The sequence below is a fragment of the Lissotriton vulgaris genome, chromosome 5 (genome assembly GCF_964263255.1).
Source record: "Lissotriton vulgaris chromosome 5, aLisVul1.2, whole genome shotgun sequence".
Taxonomy (NCBI): domain Eukaryota; kingdom Metazoa; phylum Chordata; class Amphibia; order Caudata; family Salamandridae; genus Lissotriton; species Lissotriton vulgaris.
In genome coordinates, this window is record NC_141693.1 from 237,755,100 (window position 1) to 237,776,021 (window position 20,922).

The 20,922-nt window shown below is 46.3% G+C and overlaps 1 protein-coding gene across 8 annotated transcripts in view; it reads right to left on the minus strand.

Annotated features, from left to right (window-relative positions):
• Positions 1-20,922, minus strand: part of LOC147710582 (zinc finger protein 618-like) — a 998,795-nt gene that overhangs the window by 825,484 nt on the left and 152,389 nt on the right. For 5 of the 8 annotated variants that reach the window (XM_086921256.1, XM_086921253.1, XM_086921255.1 and 2 more), the window contains exon 2: positions 17,577-17,852. In XM_086921256.1, the coding sequence (XP_086777382.1) occupies positions 17,577-17,751 (175 nt within the window). In that variant the 5' untranslated portion in view covers positions 17,752-17,852. The remainder of the gene's footprint in view (positions 1-17,576; positions 17,853-20,922) is intronic. The other 3 variants (XM_086921260.1, XM_086921258.1, XM_086921254.1) reach the window with 1 other exon arrangement.

The following is a 20,922-nucleotide window of genomic DNA, read 5'->3' on the forward strand; positions in this document are numbered from 1 at the left end:
CTTTGGGTCGCCAAACTTAAACAAAAAAGCATGCTCAGCTATTTTTTCCCCTCTAAGCAATGCTGCAAACATATACCCACAGGCAGAGTTAATGGGTGATTTTAGCAACATCCTGGCATGAGAGAATTGAAAAGCCCACGCATATAGCTGGATATCGGGAGCCGCCAAACCACCGTTTTCCCTACGGCATCTTAGTTTCTTCCAAGCTATTCTAGGGATGTGGTCATTCCAAATAAAAGAACTTATATCGCTTTGAAGTTTGGCTATCATAGAGGGTTCAAAAAAAAGAGGGATGGTATTAAACAAAAAAGAAACTTTAGGGAGAATAGACATTTTAATTAAGTTGGCTCTACCCAATAAAGATAAAGGAAGCGAAGATCATGATTTCATCAATCTACGACACTCCTTAGCAATGAACGAAAAATTTGATGGAACTATTTAGTTCATATCATTATATATATTTAGGCCCAGATAACGTAAAACAGAACTCAGCTGAGCCCCTGCCACAGGCTCAGGGTCGTTCCAGACCATGATATCAGTCTTCGAGGCATTGATTTCATACCCAGACACATTACCATAATCCTGGGCCAAAGCAATTATAGCTGGAAAAGCCGAGCGGAGTTCAAAGGTGAAAACAAGGACATCATCTGCATACAGGGATACCTTCTTCTCCCATCCCTCGAAATTAAAGGGCTTGATGTTACGGTCGTCACGTAGCCGTTGAACGAATGGCTCAATATATAGGTCGAATAGGAGGGGAGAAAGAGGGCAGCCCTGGCGGGTGCCCCGCGTAATGTTAAATGGGTTACTTAATTCACCATTGACTAGTAAAGAGGCAGATGGATTTTCATACAAAAGTCTCATGGCACGCCTAAATTTTTCGCCGATGTTGAATTTCCCTAAGACCTCCGATATCCAGTTGACCCTATCGAAGGCCTCGGTGGTGTCTAGGGTGAGAACAGCCAGTGGAAGAGATTTTACAGAAGCCATATCAATGGCTCCTATGAGGTCAACTCATAGAGCTGGCGTCCCTTTACAAACCCCTTTTGATCTAGGTGGAGATACTTGGAGCAACTACCCCCAAACTATTTGCTAACACTGACGCAAAGATTTTATAGTCCGAGTTCAAAATAGAGATTGGTCTATATGACCCACTGCATGTTGCCGGTTTTCCTGGTTTCAGTATCAATGTTATTGAGGCGCTGTTCCAAAAAATGGGAGGGGCCTTTCCATCTTGGAGGATATCATTAAACAACTCGGTCAGAAAAGGGAGGATTGTTGAGTTCAAAGCCTTATAAATTTCCGACGGCAAGTCGTCTGGGCCGAATGCCCTTCCCTTTTTACTACTAATAATTGCCAATCTAACTTCTTCCTGGGAGATTGGATCATCCAAAGCAGTACATTGATCTAATGAGGGTGCAGGGAGAGAGACTCCCGCCAGCCAGTCTTCAACTTGTTTGATTTCGATATTTTTGTCCTCACAGTATATTTCACTAAAAAATTCACGGAGAACCCCCCTGATTTCTGCATCAGTAGAGTATGTTATAACATCGGAAATAATTGAGTAGATATTATTTCTGACCTGCTCAGTCTTTGTTTTCCAGGCTAGTAACTTTCCAGCCCCCTCACCATACTCAAAATGAGCCAGTTTACTTGCCTCCCATCTCTCTAGAACCCGAGCGTTCAGAACTGAGCCCAGTTCCCCTTTTAGAGTAACTGCTTTATTTTGCCACTCCTGTACTTTGGTCATAGGGGCATCCGGGTGCATGGCTATTTCTGTCTGCACTCTGGCCATTTCCATTTCTAAGGAAGTCACAGCTTCTCTATGGATCTTATTCTTATGTGAAGCTGTATTTATTAGAAGGCCTTTAGTGAATCCCATACGCCCCCGGGGGAAGCTGTTCCAACATTATCCTCCAGATAATGCTGCACCTCCATATTAAGGGCATTGATAACATCCAAGGAGGAGAGCAATGAACGATCAAATGAGCAGTTTCTCATACGACTCTTTGGAAACCCCTCCAGTTTTAAATAGATAGCCGCATGATCTGATAGGTGAAAAGGGAGGTGAGAAACTGATTTCACCAAATTAACCAAAGGTTGACTAATCAAAATAAAATCGATTCTTGACTGGTGGTGGTATCTATAGTTACGAAAAGTAACACCTCTTTGTTGTCCATGCAGTGATCGCCAAATATCGTTATACCCTAGCTGCTTCATACTATCCTGCAGAAAAGACCTGGTTTTAGATAGAGGCCTGGCTCTGTTAGAAGGGGACTTATCCAATAGGGGATCTAAGACTATGTTAAAATCTCCTGCAAGAATAACCGGCTCAGGAAATAAATAAAGGTGGGAAAAAAGGGTCTTCAAAACGGACGGGTCGTCCTGATTTGGACCATAGTATCCTATTATAGTGATTGGGGACCCTGCTATGATCACCAATGCAATTATCCATCTTCCACCAGGATCAACCAGTTTAGACACCAACCTAGCTTTTATTGATTTTTTAAAAATTATTGCCACACCTTTAATATGTACAGATTACGACGTCATTATACATAGATCGATCCACCTATTCTTTTTAGCCAGCAAATCCATTTCAGGTTCAGCAAGATGAGTTTCCTGGAGAACTATAATCTGTGCATCAGAGCCTCGAAGGTACTGCGTTATGTTATCTTTTCTAGGATTGATACGCAGTCCATTAGTGTTCCAGGAAAGAATGGCTAATTTACTCATTGTAACGAGAAACCCACACCAAGACTTTTACCATCAAGAGCAACATAATAGTATCTATAGCGACACAACAAAGTTTATCAGAACAAGCCTGCCAGTATACATACCACCATGGTAAGGAAAAAACAATCATATAATCTTCAGACAGCACCCACAAACTCAAAACAAAATTAGAGCGAAAATGCCCCAAACTACCCTTCCACCCCCCCTGGGGAACCCTTGCTCTATCTATCTGGAGTAATGAGAAGATAGCGCCCCATCCTGTGTCCCCACCCTACCCGTGAACGTGAAAAGCCAAGACGTTGAACCTAAACTTATGCCTTATAGCTATACTGAAAACGATAGTTTATGTTCCACTCCCCCTTTTTTTTTTGTATCTTTATGTGTGTATTTGTATGTGTGCTTTTGTGTGTTTTTTTTAATCTTTTTACACTTTTTTACGCTTTCATGTTAAAGCTAGTATTATCTTCAGCATTATCTTCAGGGCCATATCAGATTTGCAAAGAGATTTTCTGCCTAGACTCACATACCATATTAAATACACGGCACTCTTCAGCCTGATGCTCCTTTATCTTTGCCCATGGTTAGTAATAGCTCATCCGCAGCCTGCACTGATCTTACATTATGCATGCTGTTTTTATACATTACTCTCAGTGTCGCTGGGAAAACTAGTTGAGCAACTGCCCCGTAGTTTCTAAAAGCCTCAAGCCTCCTCCCAAACTCCTACTGCCTGTCAAGTGTAACCCTTGACAGGTCAGATCGAATCTGGAAATTACATCGCTTACCACTCATAGATTTCTGCTTTAGGGCCAGATTGAGAATGGTCTCCTTAAGTGAATAAGTGTGGAAGTTGACCAATACTTTTCGAGGTTTAGTCCTTTGGGGGTTCTTCTTGGAAGGCTCTCTATGGATGTGTTGGATGTCTAGATCTAATTCTTCCACAGACTGATCCAAGCGTAACGCATCTTTCAACAATCAGATGACAAACTGTTTGATATCTGAGGCTTCCTTGTCCTCCGGAATATTTAAGATGCGAAGATTGCTTCGTCCGGCATTGTTCTCAATCCATCCTTTCTGCCTTCGATTGGTCTTCTTTCCTAAGCGTTATGATGTCCACTTTTGCTTGATCTAAATGTATGGACAAACCCGCTACCGTGTCCTCTATTGACTCTGTTCTTAAGGTAAGATTGCTTAGCTTCTTGTCCAGGGACTCACAAAAACATCTAATGTAGGCCTGATTAGCTGCAGAGGTCTCAAACCCTTTTTTTTTTAACAGCAGACAGAGTAGTGAACATACCCTGTATGGAAGTCTGCAGAGAAGTGGTCATAGTAGCATTATCACAGTTAGCACGAACACCAGAAAAAGGAGCCAGTGCACTACCTTGTGTGCTATCTTGTGTGCTACACCCTTGCGTTGGACCATCTAAGGGACCAGCAATCAAAAATGGAGGAGCCAACAGAAGTGGGGGGCCAATGGTGGGGCCAAAACCAAGGCTAGAGGTGGGGGATGACCGGATGTACCAGAAGGACCCAAAGTTTTCAACACAGGGACCGAACTCTCAGGATCCTCAATGAGGGTAAGAGTGCCTACGATCTCTTCCCCTCTACCTATATTCAAGTCTACTTCAGCTTCCATGTACGCATCTAGAGTTTCCGTCGACATGGCAGTTGAGGTGTTAGTATTGCACGTTACTCCAGTATTCACTGCCTCATCAGGACCCACAACCTCTAAAAGTGTCCTTTCTGGGCAGGTCTGGGAGGAAGTTTTATCCGATAGAAATAACACTTGGGGGATCACCTTGAAATACGACCTAAGTGATGGAGTTATCCTAGACTCTGCACGAGTGGGGCTAGTGGATTTACATTTAGAGCTCGACTCTTTAGGCCCTTTAGTTGTTTTACACGTATATGCACGCTTAGCCTTAACCTGCCCTGTTAAATAGGAGGAAAGTTTCTTTTTTGCGTTATCTGTATTACCGACCCCAGCAGAAACTACTGGCTTTATCACCTCTGAGCTTGGGGCAGGAGTTGGGTTAAAGTAACTAGACGGGGAAAGTGTGGTATTTGTAGTATTTTGGGGTTGTATTCCCTTGCTTTTTTTCCTTTTTTTCGATTCTCTTTTTGTCCCCTTACGTTTGTCTTTTCTCAGGTGGGGTGACCCCTCTGCCTCCGGCCTGAATGAATCCCCAGCTGACAATGTGGCAATGGACTCACCTCGAGTAATGGCCCCCCCGACCAGCACTGGGCTCCCACCACATTTAGCGTCTTCTCCACAATCAGCAGGCAATTCTCCCTCCTCCGGTGTTTCCTCTGACACCTCAGCTATTGCCTCCACCTCAGCTGCAGGACCTCCAGCGGCCCCATGTCTTCCCGGGAGAAGAAAACGTGTCTTACTACCTCGTCACAGCTCCAGGGTGGCGAGACTCCAAACCGGCAAGCCGAACCCCGGCAAAATCGAAAACACAGGTGAGCTCCGGCTCCGGCCGAGGTCCTTCTGCTGCGGCGCCGAGCCAACGACCACAGCAGCAAGGAACACCGGAGAGAAGCACACTGAAAGAAACGGCCCTTCCAAACACATGGGGTCTAACTAGCAAAAATGCCGAAAATCTCTGTAAATACAATAGGCGTTTTGTTTTGGGAATCGGCGCGATGTTGTTTCACACAAGGCATTCAAGTAAAAAACTAGCCTTGAACCATTAACAGCTCACGGACGGGAACCCAGAAGCAGAGCATTGCCGCAGCTCAGCCGGCTGCCGCCATGTTCCACCCGCACATTCAGTGGTCATGTGTTTTCTAGATGTGGCTACATTTGTATTATATATGGAGCAAAAGTTTAGTCTACTAAATCAAACAAAAGAGTTTTCCGTACACCAGACATGATGAGTTCACGTTTTTGAAGGTGCTCTTGTATGTGTTAAAGAAGAAAACGGCGACTCCGTGAATTAAAATACTTGCTCAGGATCAAAGTTTAAAACCAGTTTATGGGTCAAGAGCATTATAATTAGATTGAGTAGATTATTTAAGTCACTAGCCCTGCAGGTCTACTAACATTTTTAGGATTTTTCGAGGCCTGAGATGTGTTTGCCACATGCATCCTGATTTCTAGACTCTCTGGTCATTGGAGTCTTAGGTGAAGAATCATATCCTGAGAGGCTGTAGCAGCCTGAACTACCAGGTTACGAGTGGTAGGATGCCTGAAGAGACAAACTGGGTCTCCAGGCATAGGCCTACGTGATATAGCACGGTCCACATAGTCCTCTGTATCAGGCTTAGTCAAAACACTCAACAATATGACTAACAGGGACTCACTGTGTGGAAGAACAGGCTCGTCCCCAGACTGTCCTTGATAAAGGACATCAATCAGAGAGTCGTGGACTTCTCCACCATAGGCAGTGACAAGTACAAAACTGCAGCCACTCTCCCTCAACACATCTGCAAAGGAGGAACTTGCCTCAGTAGCAGGACTAAGAGGCAAAAGTGATCCAGAGGCTGCAGAAAACTCCAGCTCACTAGCCTCACCGAGTGCAGATATCCACCTCTTCTCCACTTCTGATGGAATAGTCTCATAAATGGGCTGTAAAGGCCCAGACATCCCTGTATCGCCTGCCACAAGGCGACTTCGTGAAGTCTCATCAAGAGAAGGAAGTGAAAATGCCACATTCCCCTCAGTTTGCTCTATCGACTCTCCACCCGACAATGAACTACGCTGGGAAGGTGATGCTTCGACGTCGATAGGAGGAGAAGTGACTTCAATTGGCGCCGCCGACTTTAATGCCGGAGTCGGCTGAACAAGAATGGACACCGAAGGTGGAGTCCCCGGTAGGCTGTCCACCGGTGTGAAGTGGACTCGGCCAACACAGACTGGTGCAGATCCAACAACTGGATGGCCCAACAAACACAGAGGGCAGACCCACAGGCATGGCCCCACTCAGCTCCTTGGAGCTCAGGGGCACTCCAGAGAAAGATGAGGGCCCAAAGATAAGACGTAGCCCCCCTCATCTGGGCCATCGATGCCCCAGCTCTTGGAAAGATGGGGAGTGGAGTCGTGAATGGCCTCCTCAACCAGTGATGGGGAGGAGCCATTAGAGAAGAGAGTCTCCACACGGCGAAGTCGGCAGGTGCCACAAATTCAAAAGCCTACGCTCATCTTTGGACCACTCTGCCCGAGATCGGCTCCAGATCCTGGAATGGACTCATGAACATCCCTCCGTATGAGAAGACTATGACGGAGGCTGTGAAATCTCAGAGGACCGCGACAGACATACTGCCAGTAACTTTATACGGCGTTCCTTTAGTGCCTTTGGTTTCAGCCTCTGGCAGGAGCTGCAATCTTCGAAGTCGCGGTGTTCTCCCAAACACCACCTACAAACGGAATGCGGGTCTGTAGCCGACATTTGTCGAGAACAGGACCCACAAGGCTTAAAAATAGACGATATGGAAAAAGGCACACTATTCCCAACCGGCAAAAACTGTTGAAGAAGGCCAGAAAAAACGACTGAGGAACCGCTTCTCCTGATGCGCGTAGCAGCGCGGAAAAGAAGAAACTGATGTGTGCATGCCGAAGGGGACTTATATGACTCCACTGAAGTCACAACTGGAGTCGACGTCATCAAGGAGTCGTAAGGCGCCGTCAACCCGGGGGGCAGAGGGACCGCAAAACAATTTCCAGATGCAGTCTGAGGCTTGAGGACAATTCAAAAGTTTTTGGCATTCCAAATAAAGTACATGCATTTCTCTTGGCTAAAATAGGACTTCCACTACATCTTCTTAGATTGTCCCATATAGTGTTCCATGATATAACTTACACTATGGATTCAAAGCAACTGTAACACTGAATAGATAGACCTTCAATATTATTAGATAAAGCAACATTCCTGTCAACAGAAACCACAGCCTGCTAATCCCATTAGGCAACCCCCACGATCTGTACTGCAAGAAATAATTTGTCAGGAGTGCTCTACAATAGTTGTGCTGTCATGCATCACGGGAAGTGTCGTACTAGCACCCTTACTAGGGATATCTGTGCTTGGTGTGTCTATTTCTTTTGTGGGCATGTAGCTTTGATGGAGCCCCCAGATGTTTTTGGGGCGGCTACGAGGTGGGAGTAATTCACTGTAAAGTTCTGTCTGTGTGTTGCAGTATACCATGTCTTTGGACCAGCACGGTTCCATGGGAGTTGGACCACTGGCACAACAGCTCACCACTCTGCGCCTAGCTAATTACGTCTGGCAGCTCTGCTAAGTCATTTCCTAACATGTCCTTCAGTGCCTGTCTCATCCTGTGATAGTGGAAACCTGTAAGCAGTGTGCCCTGTTGCTCCCCCGTTTCACTGTCCGTTCACTATTTTACCTTGCACTCCTGAAACATATCCCCTATTGTCCTAATGTGTACAGATTCTAAAGCACAAGTAACTCATTTTTCGCTGCACAACGGTAACCAGTGGCATCACTTCATGGGTGACCTTGGAGAATATAGTACGGCTCCCGCCAGCAATTTAACCGTTTCCCCGCGGCGCACATTCCGCCGCAGTGTGGGCAAATTTCAAGTGTGCGCGGATCGAACTGCCCCTGGCCATCCGACGCACACGCCCACCGTGACGTCGGACTGTCAGTGGCCGTCCTACGCATGGAATTGGTTAAGTTGATGATGTCAGGCGTGTGTAACTACATTTACAGAATCCAATACCCCAGTTCTACAGTTAGGCAGTTTTAACAAGAGGACTAGCAATCTGTATATGGGGAATCCCAGGAAACTCGTGTATCCAGTAGTAAGCGTGTGAACTTTGAGCAGTCCTCTAATACAAGTTCAAGTCAGGGGCACCTAGCCCACCCATACTATATGGTAGTGAGAGTACGTTCCAGCAAACTCTTGCATGTTATCCAGCCCATGCTAAATTTACTAGCAATTAAGTGATTGTTTTAAAAAAGGATTTGAGGAGGACCATTGGGACATTTGTGAACAGGAATAAAAATCTGGAAAGTATGACCATCTTTATGAGTGACAGCCGCCCCTCTAGTGATGAGGGCAGTCGATTCCATCGTGCAATAGCCTCTTCGAGCTTGCTGACTGCCCTCCGATAGTTTTCTCTAAAAACCACTTCCGAGTCCATATGTATCTTCACTCCCAGATATCACACTGGTTCAGATGTCCATTGCAGGGGGTATTGAGGTTCAAAGGGCTGAGCTGCTGGAATGAGCGGGAAGATAATAGATTTAGGTCAATTAACCTTAAGACCCGACAACTCCCATATTTGACTACTTCTCAGGGCACCGGCGCCAAGTTGTCCTCTGGGTCTCTAATTTACAGCAATGTTTCATCCGCATTCGTGGATATGATTCAGTTATAACCCGGGAGCGTATTCCCTGTGGCTACGGTATTCGCGAAGGGCGCAGGCAAATGGCTCAGCAACCAAGGCATATAATAATGGAGATAGCGGGCATCCCTGGCGTGTGCCCCTAGAAATCCTAATGGGGGCAGTGACCATTTTGAGAAGCCTAATTCTGGCAGTAGGGGAGTTGTACAATACTCCTATCATCTGTAAAAACATATGACCCAAGCCCATTCGTATCAGCACATGTTTCCTAAATGCCCATTCCACTGAATCAAAGGCTTTATCCATATCTAAAAACACAGTTACCGCTTTTGTTTCCTGCCTAGTGTGCTGTATAGCCCCGAACACTGTTCTCAGATTATATGTCAAGGTTCGCCCTGGGACAAGCTCAGCTTATATTTTGGTATCTACATTTAAGAGTGAGAGTGGACGGTACAGCCGAGTGCTGGGGATTTTTCGGGTTTCAGTATCGTTACTATTAGAGCTTCCTTCATCGTGGGGGGCATTTGTCAGTCTGCACTCATCTCTTCAAATAGTGTAATTAAATGCTGTTTCAGTTAATCCTTAAATTCTTTATAAAAAGTGACAGTCAGACCATCTATACCTGGGGCACTTCCTGCCTTCATGCCCGCTAACGCTGCTTTAATTTTGTCAGCATCGAGTGTTCTCTGTACTCGTCTGTTAGCCATGGCAGCTTAATGTACTCCAGATAGTTCAAAATCTCCGGGTCTCCTGATACAACCTTAGTACTGTACAGTGCTGAGTAGTATTGTCTAAACGTGTTAGCTATCCCAGTCGGGTCAATTAGCGTCTCTCCGGCCTCTGTGTGAATTTCGGGCACTCCCACCCTCTCTCGTCTATTGTTTAATAAGGAGGCGAGAACCGTACCTGGTCTTTCTCCCTCACCATAAATGCGGGCCGTAGCATATTTCCCTAAATGTTTAATTTCTGCATCAGCCGTGTCATGATATTCCTGCAATGTTAGTTTGAGTTCCTACTCAGAACTGCCATCTGCTCCCGAAATAAGATCTTGCTCTATCCATTTCAGTCTCTTTCTAAGCACTCGAAAGACCCCTGAATGTTTGGTCATAGCTATCCCTCGTATGTACACCTTGAATGTGTCCCATACTGTCGAGAATGTATCTACTGAACCTATATTTATATCAAAGGAACTGTCAATGGATTCCACTATCTCTGCCTTAAAGACAATGTCCAACTACCAGTAAGGTGGGAATCTCCAGGTGAAAGGGGGAATTCTTTTAAGTGGGTAATCAACTACCAGCAGTATCGGGGAATGGTCTGAATAAGGACGGGGTGGATCTCACAGGTACGAATCTGACCGCGCAGTTCTCTTGATGAGAGCCAATAATGAATTCTAGTGTGTAGGTCATGGTATGCTGAGTAGTGGGTGTATCCCCCTGTCCAGGCGATCTCATTCTCCATACAGCGCATAATTCTAACTGAACTGTTGCATCTGGGATAACCATTGAAGCTACTGAAGGACGTCGAGCCGGACCTCCTGATCGGTCAAGTGTCGGGTCCATCACACAATTAAAGTCACCACCCCAAAGCTGAGGCTGAGCCTCATACCTACTCATCTTCGCAAACAAGTCTGAAAATGGATTATCATAATTAGGCCCATATATATTTACTAAAACTAAGTCCAGCCCTTTCCCATAGCATCTAGACATTACAAATCTGCCCTCCGGGTCAGTTTCTAAAGCTTCCAACAGCATCCCAGATTTAGGGTCCACCGATGCTATAACTCCCCGTGCATGTGAAGTGAATCCTGCTGTATGTATGGTGCCCTGTAAACACCTATTTGTCAGCATTTTGCTGTCAGATGTGGCTCCTGTAGGAGCGCTATATCTACCCTATGGCGACTGAGATAAGCAATTACTTTCCGTAGTTTCCTGTGATCGTTGAGGCCACTGACATTCCAAGTTAAACTTTTCACACTATTAGCATGAGACTGCACTATGAGTAGTAAGATTCATCAATCTAGCGTAGCAAACATTAAACATACGGGTGCAACACTCTCCCTTGGTGTCCGATGTGGTTTGTATGCAAGTTTTAAGCCCTCTTCCAATAAAAACTGCCAACAAATTGTAACTCTGAGCCCTCCCTCCCACGCTGTGCTCACCCCGACTAGGCACAGTCGAATCCGCCTCCCTTCTCCGCTTCAGCATTAACTTGATCCCTAGTAACAATTTCAAACTATCAACCATTCTGGCATACAGCCATGTTGTGTTTTACACTTGTGGGCGAATGTTGCAAGCTCTCCCTTAACTAAGTTCCTATAAGTTAATCTTCTACTGTGCGCCATCTGGCTTATAACATACATTATTATTATTATTATTATTATTATATGAAATTTATAATGCGCTCAGTTACCCAGGGGCATCCCGGCGCAGTACAGAACAAGAAAGAAGCGCCGGATGATCACTACACTGGAAACAGATGGGTCTTCAGGAGTTTCCTAAAGAGTAGGATCTTAGGCTCTGAACGGATCTTAAAGGGAAGGGAGTTCCACAGTGCCGCCACTTGCACTGAGAAACGCCTCCCCCCAGAGCGAGCTCTCTTTACTCTAGTTGACTGCAAGAGGTGTCTTTGGTCCGAAAGCAGTAAGCGTGTTGGCTTATAGGGGCGTACCATGGGGGCAAGGATCGGTGGGCCCTTACCATACAAAATTTTATGGGCCGTACACAACGCTTTGAATTTCACCCGTTCCCTGACGGGGAGCCAGTGAAGCATTTTCAGGGCCGGGGCAGCTGAATGTCTTCTGGGAACATCCATCAACACTCTAGCTGCTGCATTTTGTACCTGTTGGAGGGTCTTCAGGGTCGCTTCGAGGGCGCCAAGGAACACCGCGTTCCCGTAATCAAGCCTTGACAAGATTAGGCCACGGATCAGGAGCTTCCTCGCTGGATCAGGGAGCAGAGGTAAGACCTTGCGGGCTGACCGAAGCAAACCGAAGCACACCCCTGCTGTCTTCCTGCCGTGGGTCCTAAGGGACAGATCTTCCTCCAACCATACTCCCAAGGTCTTGATCTCCTTCTTGGGAGATGGAGGGTCACCCAGAGACTGAGGCCAGCAGCTAGCAATAATAGAGGGACTGGATTTACCCAGGAGCATAAGCTCAGTTTTCTCCCCATTCAGCTTGAGGGCAGAGTGAGACATCCAACGATGGACATTGGCAAGGCAGTCATGAAGGACTTCAGGTTGTTCCGCCAACTGGGTGAGCCCTACCACCAGCTGTGTATCATCAGCATAGCTGATGATCTTAACTCCTGAAGGGGCGACCACTCTTTCAAGCGGAGTCATATAAATATTAAATAAGGTAGGGCTCAAAGATGAGCCCTGCGGGACTCCACATTGAAGAGGGAACAAGGCCGACTGCTCTACCCCTTCCCAGACTTGATAACAGCGATTAGAGAGGAAGGATTCGAGCCATTTTAAGGCCAGCCCTGTCACACCCACCTCTGACAGGCGTTGGAGGAGCACCTGATGACTTACGGTGTCAAAGGAAAAAGGGGGAAAGGCTGGGTCCTGTCTCTGACCGGCTGGACCACTCTTATTAGACAAACAAAAAAAGTGCCGGGCAGTATAAGTTGGTAGACACAAGTACACACCCAGTACAATGAATTGCTAGGCTGACAAACCATTTGTGTTTAGTCACTTGTATTTTTATGAAAAAAGATTATGAAAAAATGCCTTGGCATCAAAGGGTTCACACCGCATTTACAGAGGTTCACAAGTGCATTGAAAAAACCATAAACAATACATTAAGTCGAAACATACACATATAACAATTGTGATGACAATGAATATAGACAACTGTGTAATGCCTCAAAGAATTCTCTTTGTTGAGGCACCAATCCTGGATGAAAATAAACAAGTGGACAGCTAAGATGACAAACTAGCCTACTTGTTTTCACCACCGCTAGATACACATTAATTGGTTTATCAAATGGTGCAAAAAATAGGAAGACACAAAACTATGCAGCAATGTAGAATTGTGTGTGAGTTATATTCCTATTGTGCCCTGATGGTTCAGTATCTGGGTGGAGCAGGACGCCGACGCGTTTCGAACCCGTTCAGTAATTTAAAGGGTTCTCCTCAGGACAAGGATTGGGGAGGTCGTTGTCGCTTATGCTGGAAAATATCAGGATGCTACCTTGATGTTAAATGTACATGCACCTGTAAGGGATGCTCAAGCGCCCGAAATCGATAAATGTGCCTTTGTTTGTAGGAATTAAATTCCAAGCGCGGACACGAGCGGCAGCCGCCGCGGTAGTTTGGAAAATTTTGGACGAATGGATCGGAGCGTTGTCAGTTTCTTACCGCCGGGTGCCTGACGTACAGCTCCGATCCATTCGTCCAAAATTTTCCAAACTACCGCGGCCTGGAATAATGGTCGACCAATGTGCTAATGTGCACTCAGCCCACATGCACTTCTGGGGAAGTATATGCTGCTCTCACGCCGCCTGTACTTAGCATACAATCCCAGTTGGTGCCTCGCAATTTTACAGGCAGTGACCTTGTGTAAGATGCTTTCGCCCCAAGACCTGTTGCGCTGTGCGCCACTGTTCGCTAGGCAAGCAGTAAACTTACTGCCCAACACCCTTATGCATCTTCGTGTGCTGCCCTGACCGTGTTTCCAGCGTTGTCCTTATGCCCCTTTGGTCCCACTACTGTGCTAGTACTTCTGAGCCCTCAATTTCAGCTGCACAGCACACCAGTCTGCTTACAACATGTTTCTTGCCATTCCCCAGCTCCTTGCATATATTCAGTAATGGCAGGCTTCTAGTGAGATTCCCAGATTTTTAGGCGTTCCTTCATCACTCTCTGGCCCTCTGCAGTCCAGTACAGGCCTGCCCTTGAAAGTGGCCCCCTTCCACTGCGTGCGCCACTGGCCGCCGGCTTCGCTCCCGTCCCAAAGCGTGATCACTCGCCTGGTACTCTGATTTAGCAGCGGCGTCTCCGTCTTGCAGCCTCGCGACACGCGTCAATGCAGGGGCCAACGTACGCAGCCCCCAGCACTGCTCTCAGCAGTCTTGATTTTCCCGCTGGACCGAGGGAGTGTACTGAAGCCCCGTCAAGACTGACCTTGCCTCTCACGTCTTCCCAGGCAGCCCGCTTTGCTTCCCCAGTCGCACAGGAGTTAGGGGGTAATGCGCCCTTCCCGCGGGAGTGGCCGCACTGACTCAGCAGCACCTATGTTGTTCAGACGCCCACAGAGCACGTCCATTAACGATTGTTTGCCTCGGGCAGCACTGCCCACCCCAGAGCCTCTGCACCGTCTGCAGGCCGGGACTAGGCCTCTGTCGCTCCCCGTATCCGCTCTTTTACACGACCACGGAAGTCAGAAATCGAATCACACAGCTTCGCTTCCGTTCCTTGTTCTCAGGGCAACTTTCCGTTTTGTAGCAGCCAGCTCGAATGTAGGCCTTCTTGCGGATATTGAGATGGCATACCAAGTAAGGAGACAGGAACGCCTATGGCACTCTAGCTGGGCCCCTAAGGATAGAGAAGCTCATAAGGTCTTGCTTAAAAACTACAAATTGGAAGTGATTAAGACCAAGCAAGAATACTTCACGGCCCTCACTTCCTCACTTTCGTCTCCTAGAGAGCTTTTCAGGATCGCTGACTCCCTTACCTCCCTTCAGATCCCAGACCCTCTGGTTGCCTCTCAGGAACTGTGCAACAATATAGCTTCCTTCTTTCAGTCCAAAATTGCGGACATTTACATTGCCCTGGAAGCTCAAAGATCCTCTACCGCTGTGCCTTCGGTGCCCGCTCCCTTGGAGCCTGATGATGCTGAATCATCCCGACCTCAGGATCTGGAATCCTTTCCTCCTCTCTCTTGTCAGGATCTTGAGATCCTGCTCAACAAAACTAAATCTGGCTCTCTGCTAGATGTCTGTCCGCTAAAGATCCTTAAGCAGTGCAGAGAATCCCTCCTTCCCCCACTGGTTGACATCATGAACAGGGCGATGAAGGAGGGTATTTTTCCCCAGCAGTGGAAAAACGCTGTGGTAAAACCTCTGCTCAAGAAGTCCTCTCTTGACCCTGGGGTATTAAAAAACTTTCGCCCCATCTCACTGCTCCCGCGAAGATGTTAGAAGCCCATCTTAATAAACATCTGGCTGCATTCGTGGAGAGCTCGGGCTGTTTGGATCTTTCCCAGCATGGATTCAGGAGGGAACATAGCACCGAGTCTGCCCTCACCATAGTGCTCGATAACATCCGCACTAGGGTCGATGGGGAACAGACCTTCCTCCTGATCCTTTTAGATCTCACAGCTGCCTTCGATACCCTATCTCCCTCGGTGTTAACATCTCGACTGAGGGAGATTGGGGTTCGGGGGTCGGCCCTGGGACTCCTTTCCTCTTTTCTCGATTACAGAGAGCAAAGGGTAATGCTGGGCCCGTTCCTATCTCCATCCCTGTTTGTGCAATGTGGGGTCCCTCAAGGGTCAGCGCTTAGCCCTACCCTTTTTAATATTTATGTGACCCCCCTTGCCAGACTTATTAGATCTTTCGGGATGGAGGTAGTTTCCTACGCGGATGACACCCAGATCCTCGTCTCTCTCTCCCAGTCAGTTACGTCGACTGCCGCCAATTTTAGATCTTGCATGGAGGCAGTCGGCCAATGGATGATTCACAATTCATTGAAACTGAATGGGGAGAAGACGGAGGTGATAGTATTTGGAGGAAAGGAAGAGATCTGGTCTGCTGAGTGGTGGCCGAACTCACTGGGTGCCTGCCCCGATCCTACCTCCTCTGCAAAAAATCTGGGGGTTATGATCGATCCCACCCTTAGTATGTGCCAACAGGTCAACAGGACTGTATCGACCTGTTGGGAGATCATCCATATACCAAGAAAAATCAGGCACTATCTGTCCCTCCAGGCAAGAAAGCAACTAGCCGTCGCACTTTTGGGCTCCCGTCTGGACTATTGCAATGCGCTGTATGCTGGACTGAATAAGAGTCAGCTACAGCGCTTGCAGGTGGTCCAGAACGCGGCAGCGAGATTTGTCCTCGACTTGCCCAAACGTGCCTCTGCCACCGATGCCCGGAAGCAGCTTCACTGGCTTCCCGTCGGGGATCGCATCCTCTTTAAATCCATGTGTATGGTGTACAAAGCCTTAGCTAAAACTAGCCCTACGGGCATTGGATCTATTCTGTCTCAGTACAACCCCGGCAGGAATCTTCGTTCCTCACATAAACTTCTACTTTCTGTGCCTCGTGTCAGGAAGACAAGATGGGGAGGCAAGGCCTTTTCCAATCTGGCCCCTAAATGGTGGAATGCTCTCCCTCTGGAAGTAAGGTCCCGCCCCACTCTACAAGCCTTTAGATCTGCTTTACAGACCCACCTCTTCACACGCGCAAACTTTTTGATCTGTGTTTGATAGGCACCTTGACACCTTCGGGTTTAGTTTGCGCGATACAAATTGCATAATAAATAAAATAAATAAAATACCAGAGCTCACTCTCTATGCAGCAATCTTGAGCTCAGGCAGGCTCCGCCGCCCCAACCCCCACCCCCCCAAGTCCCCGTACACCCCCCCTCCCTCCGCCTGGGAGAATTAAAAAATTAAGGATTCTGCGGCTAGATGTCTCTATCAGATATATAAGTGTTTCCACTTTTTGCATATCACAACGAGAGGCCTCATCTTGATTCTACTCTAAGGGGTGTGCCTTCAGTAAGGCTCCAAATCACATTGCTGTATCAGCCCTGAGCCATTTCCCTTTTTTTTCCTTTTTCTTTACTTCAATCTAAGATCAAAGTTGTACAGAAACGTGAACACTACTGTTTGCTTCTAATTACCATTAGGAAAGGGCCTAAAATGTTGTCACTAAAACAGTAAACTCAACCAGAGTGTGGAATTATGGACAACACATTAAGGGAATAAAGAAAATGTTACTTAAAAAAGAAAATAAAAAACACTTCGGGAGATAGCTAATGTACTTATCCACGTATATTTGGTAGAGGTCTAACAGCAAATACTAATGGCATGATACAAACTAAGACTGTGTGACTTCGGCCCAATAATATAAAGGGGATTGCCAAACTAACAGGGAGTACCAGTGAAAAGCTTAATGGAGCACTTGAGAATATAATGAACTACAATTTCACAGTATTTATCACATAACGGGCCTTATTCAATAATTGTTGTCTAAAAATATTCACAATTTACTTGTGTTTTAATAGCCTGTCGTACAATACCACTTCAGCCTCCTGATTAAATGTGGGACTAACCATTAGCAATAGCAGGAATACGTTCTGATGAGACTACAGGCTACTCGCTTTCTAGAATGTATCGTAGTACTGTAGAAACCAACAATCACGTCCATGAAATAATAGTCTTGCATATTGAGTAAAAGGAAATTTTCATGCAGCTTTATGACCCACCATCACCCACTAAATGTGCCAGTGAGTAATGCTAATAATTAAGGACTTCAGCAGAAAAAAAAAGTATATATATTTATATAATCATGATTTGTACCAAGTGTCTGCGGATTCCTGGCATCACCAATGACCACGCAGATCTCTGCCGGCCCTTCTCCAGTTGCATCATTCATGCTGTTTTTGTTGGATTCTTTGGCATCATCCTGCCAGATCACTGCTTGAACCTCTTCATCGGGTGCCTCAGTTTTCACAGTCACATCAGGGGCAGACATAGTTGACTTCTCAGATCAATAGCCCACTGGAATCCCTGCAGGACCACAGGACACAGAGGAAGGGCTGCTTATCATCAAACAGGTCCAGCTCTTCAATATTTCTTTAAAAAAAGGACCAAGACACAATAAATATGCTCTGTAAAAATCAGTTACACTGTAACTATTAAAGATTTGCCTAATACAACGACAAATGATTCAAAAATATAAAACAAGCCACTGTCACATTTTAAACAGATTTACCCTTGCCACAAAAACAATATAACAATAGTACCATTGAAAAGACAAAACATTTTGTTGAAAAAGATTTAAATTGAATGCATTAACAGAAATCCAACCGAGAAAACAAATCTTTGAACTCACTGCTGAATATTGATTCTTGGAGCTGAAAATACGAAATTCTAGAGATTTAAAACACTCATCATTAATTTAGGTTAGCACCACGCTGCTCATTTAAATACACAAAAGGATAATCATGTTACATTACTAATAATCAGCTCAAATATTGTGTAGAGAAATAGGCCCTCCATAGCTAGCCTGCACCTGATTACGAACATCCGGGGAGGGGGTAGTCATATGTTAGCACACCTGATAAATATACCACGAGGTGCATAATCTATAGGGTGCAATAAAGTAAATATATTCTGAGTTTTTGGAGAACAACATTTGGATTTTGGTAAATACTCCACCAAAGTCTGCATGTGGCAGTTTAACCTACCAAAATCTAAAGGAGGGTGCAAATTTGATCGAAATTGGTAATTACCAAATGCAATAAACATCTCACCACAAAGAATTGTGATTACTTTGGGGGCACTAGAGGGCGCACGGCAACGCATTAGTGTAGCGGTGTCGTGATGCATAATCCGCCCAGAATCCTGGTGAAGGCATGCCAATACTGCTCACCATGTATTCAGAGGAGGGGGTCCCAGTTACGTAGGACAAAAAATTAAAGTAGTAAAATAGTAAATCACACAGATACTGAATCCATCCGCACTGTTTCATTCACAATGGGACTGCATATTGAATATACAAACGTTAGAACATTAAATACGTAGTTAAGGCAGTGCCCCTAAAGAAGGGAAGCGGGGGTGGGGATAAGTGATCGTGTGAGGATAAAGTGAAGGAGAAGAAAAATTATTTACAGGTGACAGTACAATCAACCAGTATATAACCTCTAGTTGACAGAGTTACACATTATGTACAGAACACATGACATATTAGTCAGTTATTGAAGTAGAGCATACTTCACATTGTTCAATTAATGAAACATTCGGGCGTGAAGTTGACATTCAAAAGTATGAGGTTGTCGACGTTTCGACCCTTTACAATACGCAGGTATTAGTGCTATCCTTGCAGTAGGGTCTTCATCAGGACGGGAAACCAGGGCAACCAACCACTCAGTTAAATGCAAACCGCAATCAAAATTCGAAGTTCAAGGGCAGTCGGAAGTCAGGCGAGCCAACGGTGTTATTGGGTCGATAGTAGCGTGGGCAACGCGGCAATCCCAAGTCAAGGCGGTCAATCACAAAATAATCACACGGGATCCAGTGCGGAGTTAATCTCGTTTTCGGAAATGCTCGAGTTCGCATTTCCGAAAGCGAGATTAACTCCGCACTGGATCCCGTGTGATTATTTTGTGATTGACCGCCTTGACTTGGGATTGCCGCGTTGCCCACGCTACTATCGACCCAATAACACCGTTGGCTCGCCTGACTTCCGACTGCCCTTGAACTTCGACTTTTGATTGCGGTTTGCATTTAACTGAGTGGTTGGTTGCCCTGGTTTCCCGTCCTGATGAAGACCCTACTGCAAGGATAGCACTAATACCTGCGTATTGTAAAGGGTCGAAACGTCGACAACCTCATACTTTTGAAGGCCAACTTCACACCCAAATGTTTCATTAATTGAACAATGTGAAGTATGCTCTACTTCAATAACTGACTAATATGTCATGTGTTCTGTACATAATGTGTAACTCTGTCAACTAGAGGTTATGTACTGGCTGATTGTACCGTCACCTGTAAATAATTTTTCTTCTCCTTCACTTTATCCTCACACGATCACTTATCCCCACCCCTGCTTCCCTTCTTTTGGGGCACTGCCTTAACTATGTATTTAATTTTCTAACGTTTGTATATTCAATATGCAGTCCCATTGTGAATAAAACAGTGCGGATGGATTCAGTATCTGTGTGATTTACTATTTTACTACTTTAATTTTTTGTCCTACGTAACTGGGACCCCCTCCTCTGAATACTTAGCTAGCCCAGGTCCCAGTGACTTTATTTGGGTACACCCTCAATTTATACTATACTGCTCACCAAGCAGCGGCACATTAGCATCGCAGAAGCCGTGGTGACATCTAGCAGCTCAGAACTGGTGTAAAAGGAAATAGTCGCTGTGACCCCTCCCAGATGCCGGTGCGGTAACAAAGAAATGGCGATCGGCTGCCGCAGCTGAAGATGCTGGTTGGACCGCAGTGGTGCGGCAGTGTCTAAGGTGGTTGGTAAATAACGGAGCAACCGAAGGACGAAGACACCGGGTCGGGAGGCAACGTGTAGGCAATTATAATGGTGGGCCCAGAGGTCCAACAGCAGAATGAGAGCGCAAGATAGGGGTGAGATGTGCAGCATGTGATTGCCCTGGGCCGCGGCGCCTGCTGAGTCAGGGTAAAGCTGTGTGGTGCGAGGTGCCGGGGCAACAGCAATGAGAGAACTGAAATCTGGCTGATTCAACGTTACCCAGCAATGCTGCAAACTGAATACGGCCTGCCGAGAAAAAGGTGAGTGGCAGAGCTGCTGTACATGAGACAGGGGGAGAATATCCCGGCAAAGCCAAAACAAAATACTGAGGCGTGGTGGCGGCCCTACACCTACCTTTGGGAGGACTAAAGCAGAGGTGGCCGGATCGATAACTGAAAGGGCACGTAACCTCAATGCTGGGTCTAGTGGCAAGTCGGACTTGTTTGTGAATGCGCTGAGTCACTGTTATAGCCAAGAGAGTGAAGAGCTGTGTGACAGGGACTGCCTGAGTGGCGGCGCCGAGAGCGTTGAAGGCCTGGATGTGCTGACGGAACCTGAAACTGCCTAGGCTTAAGTGCTGCCTGAGGGGGCGAAGAAGCACAGCGGGGCACCAAAGTTTCCATTAGTGACCGGAATTGAGCGGGGAAAGTAGG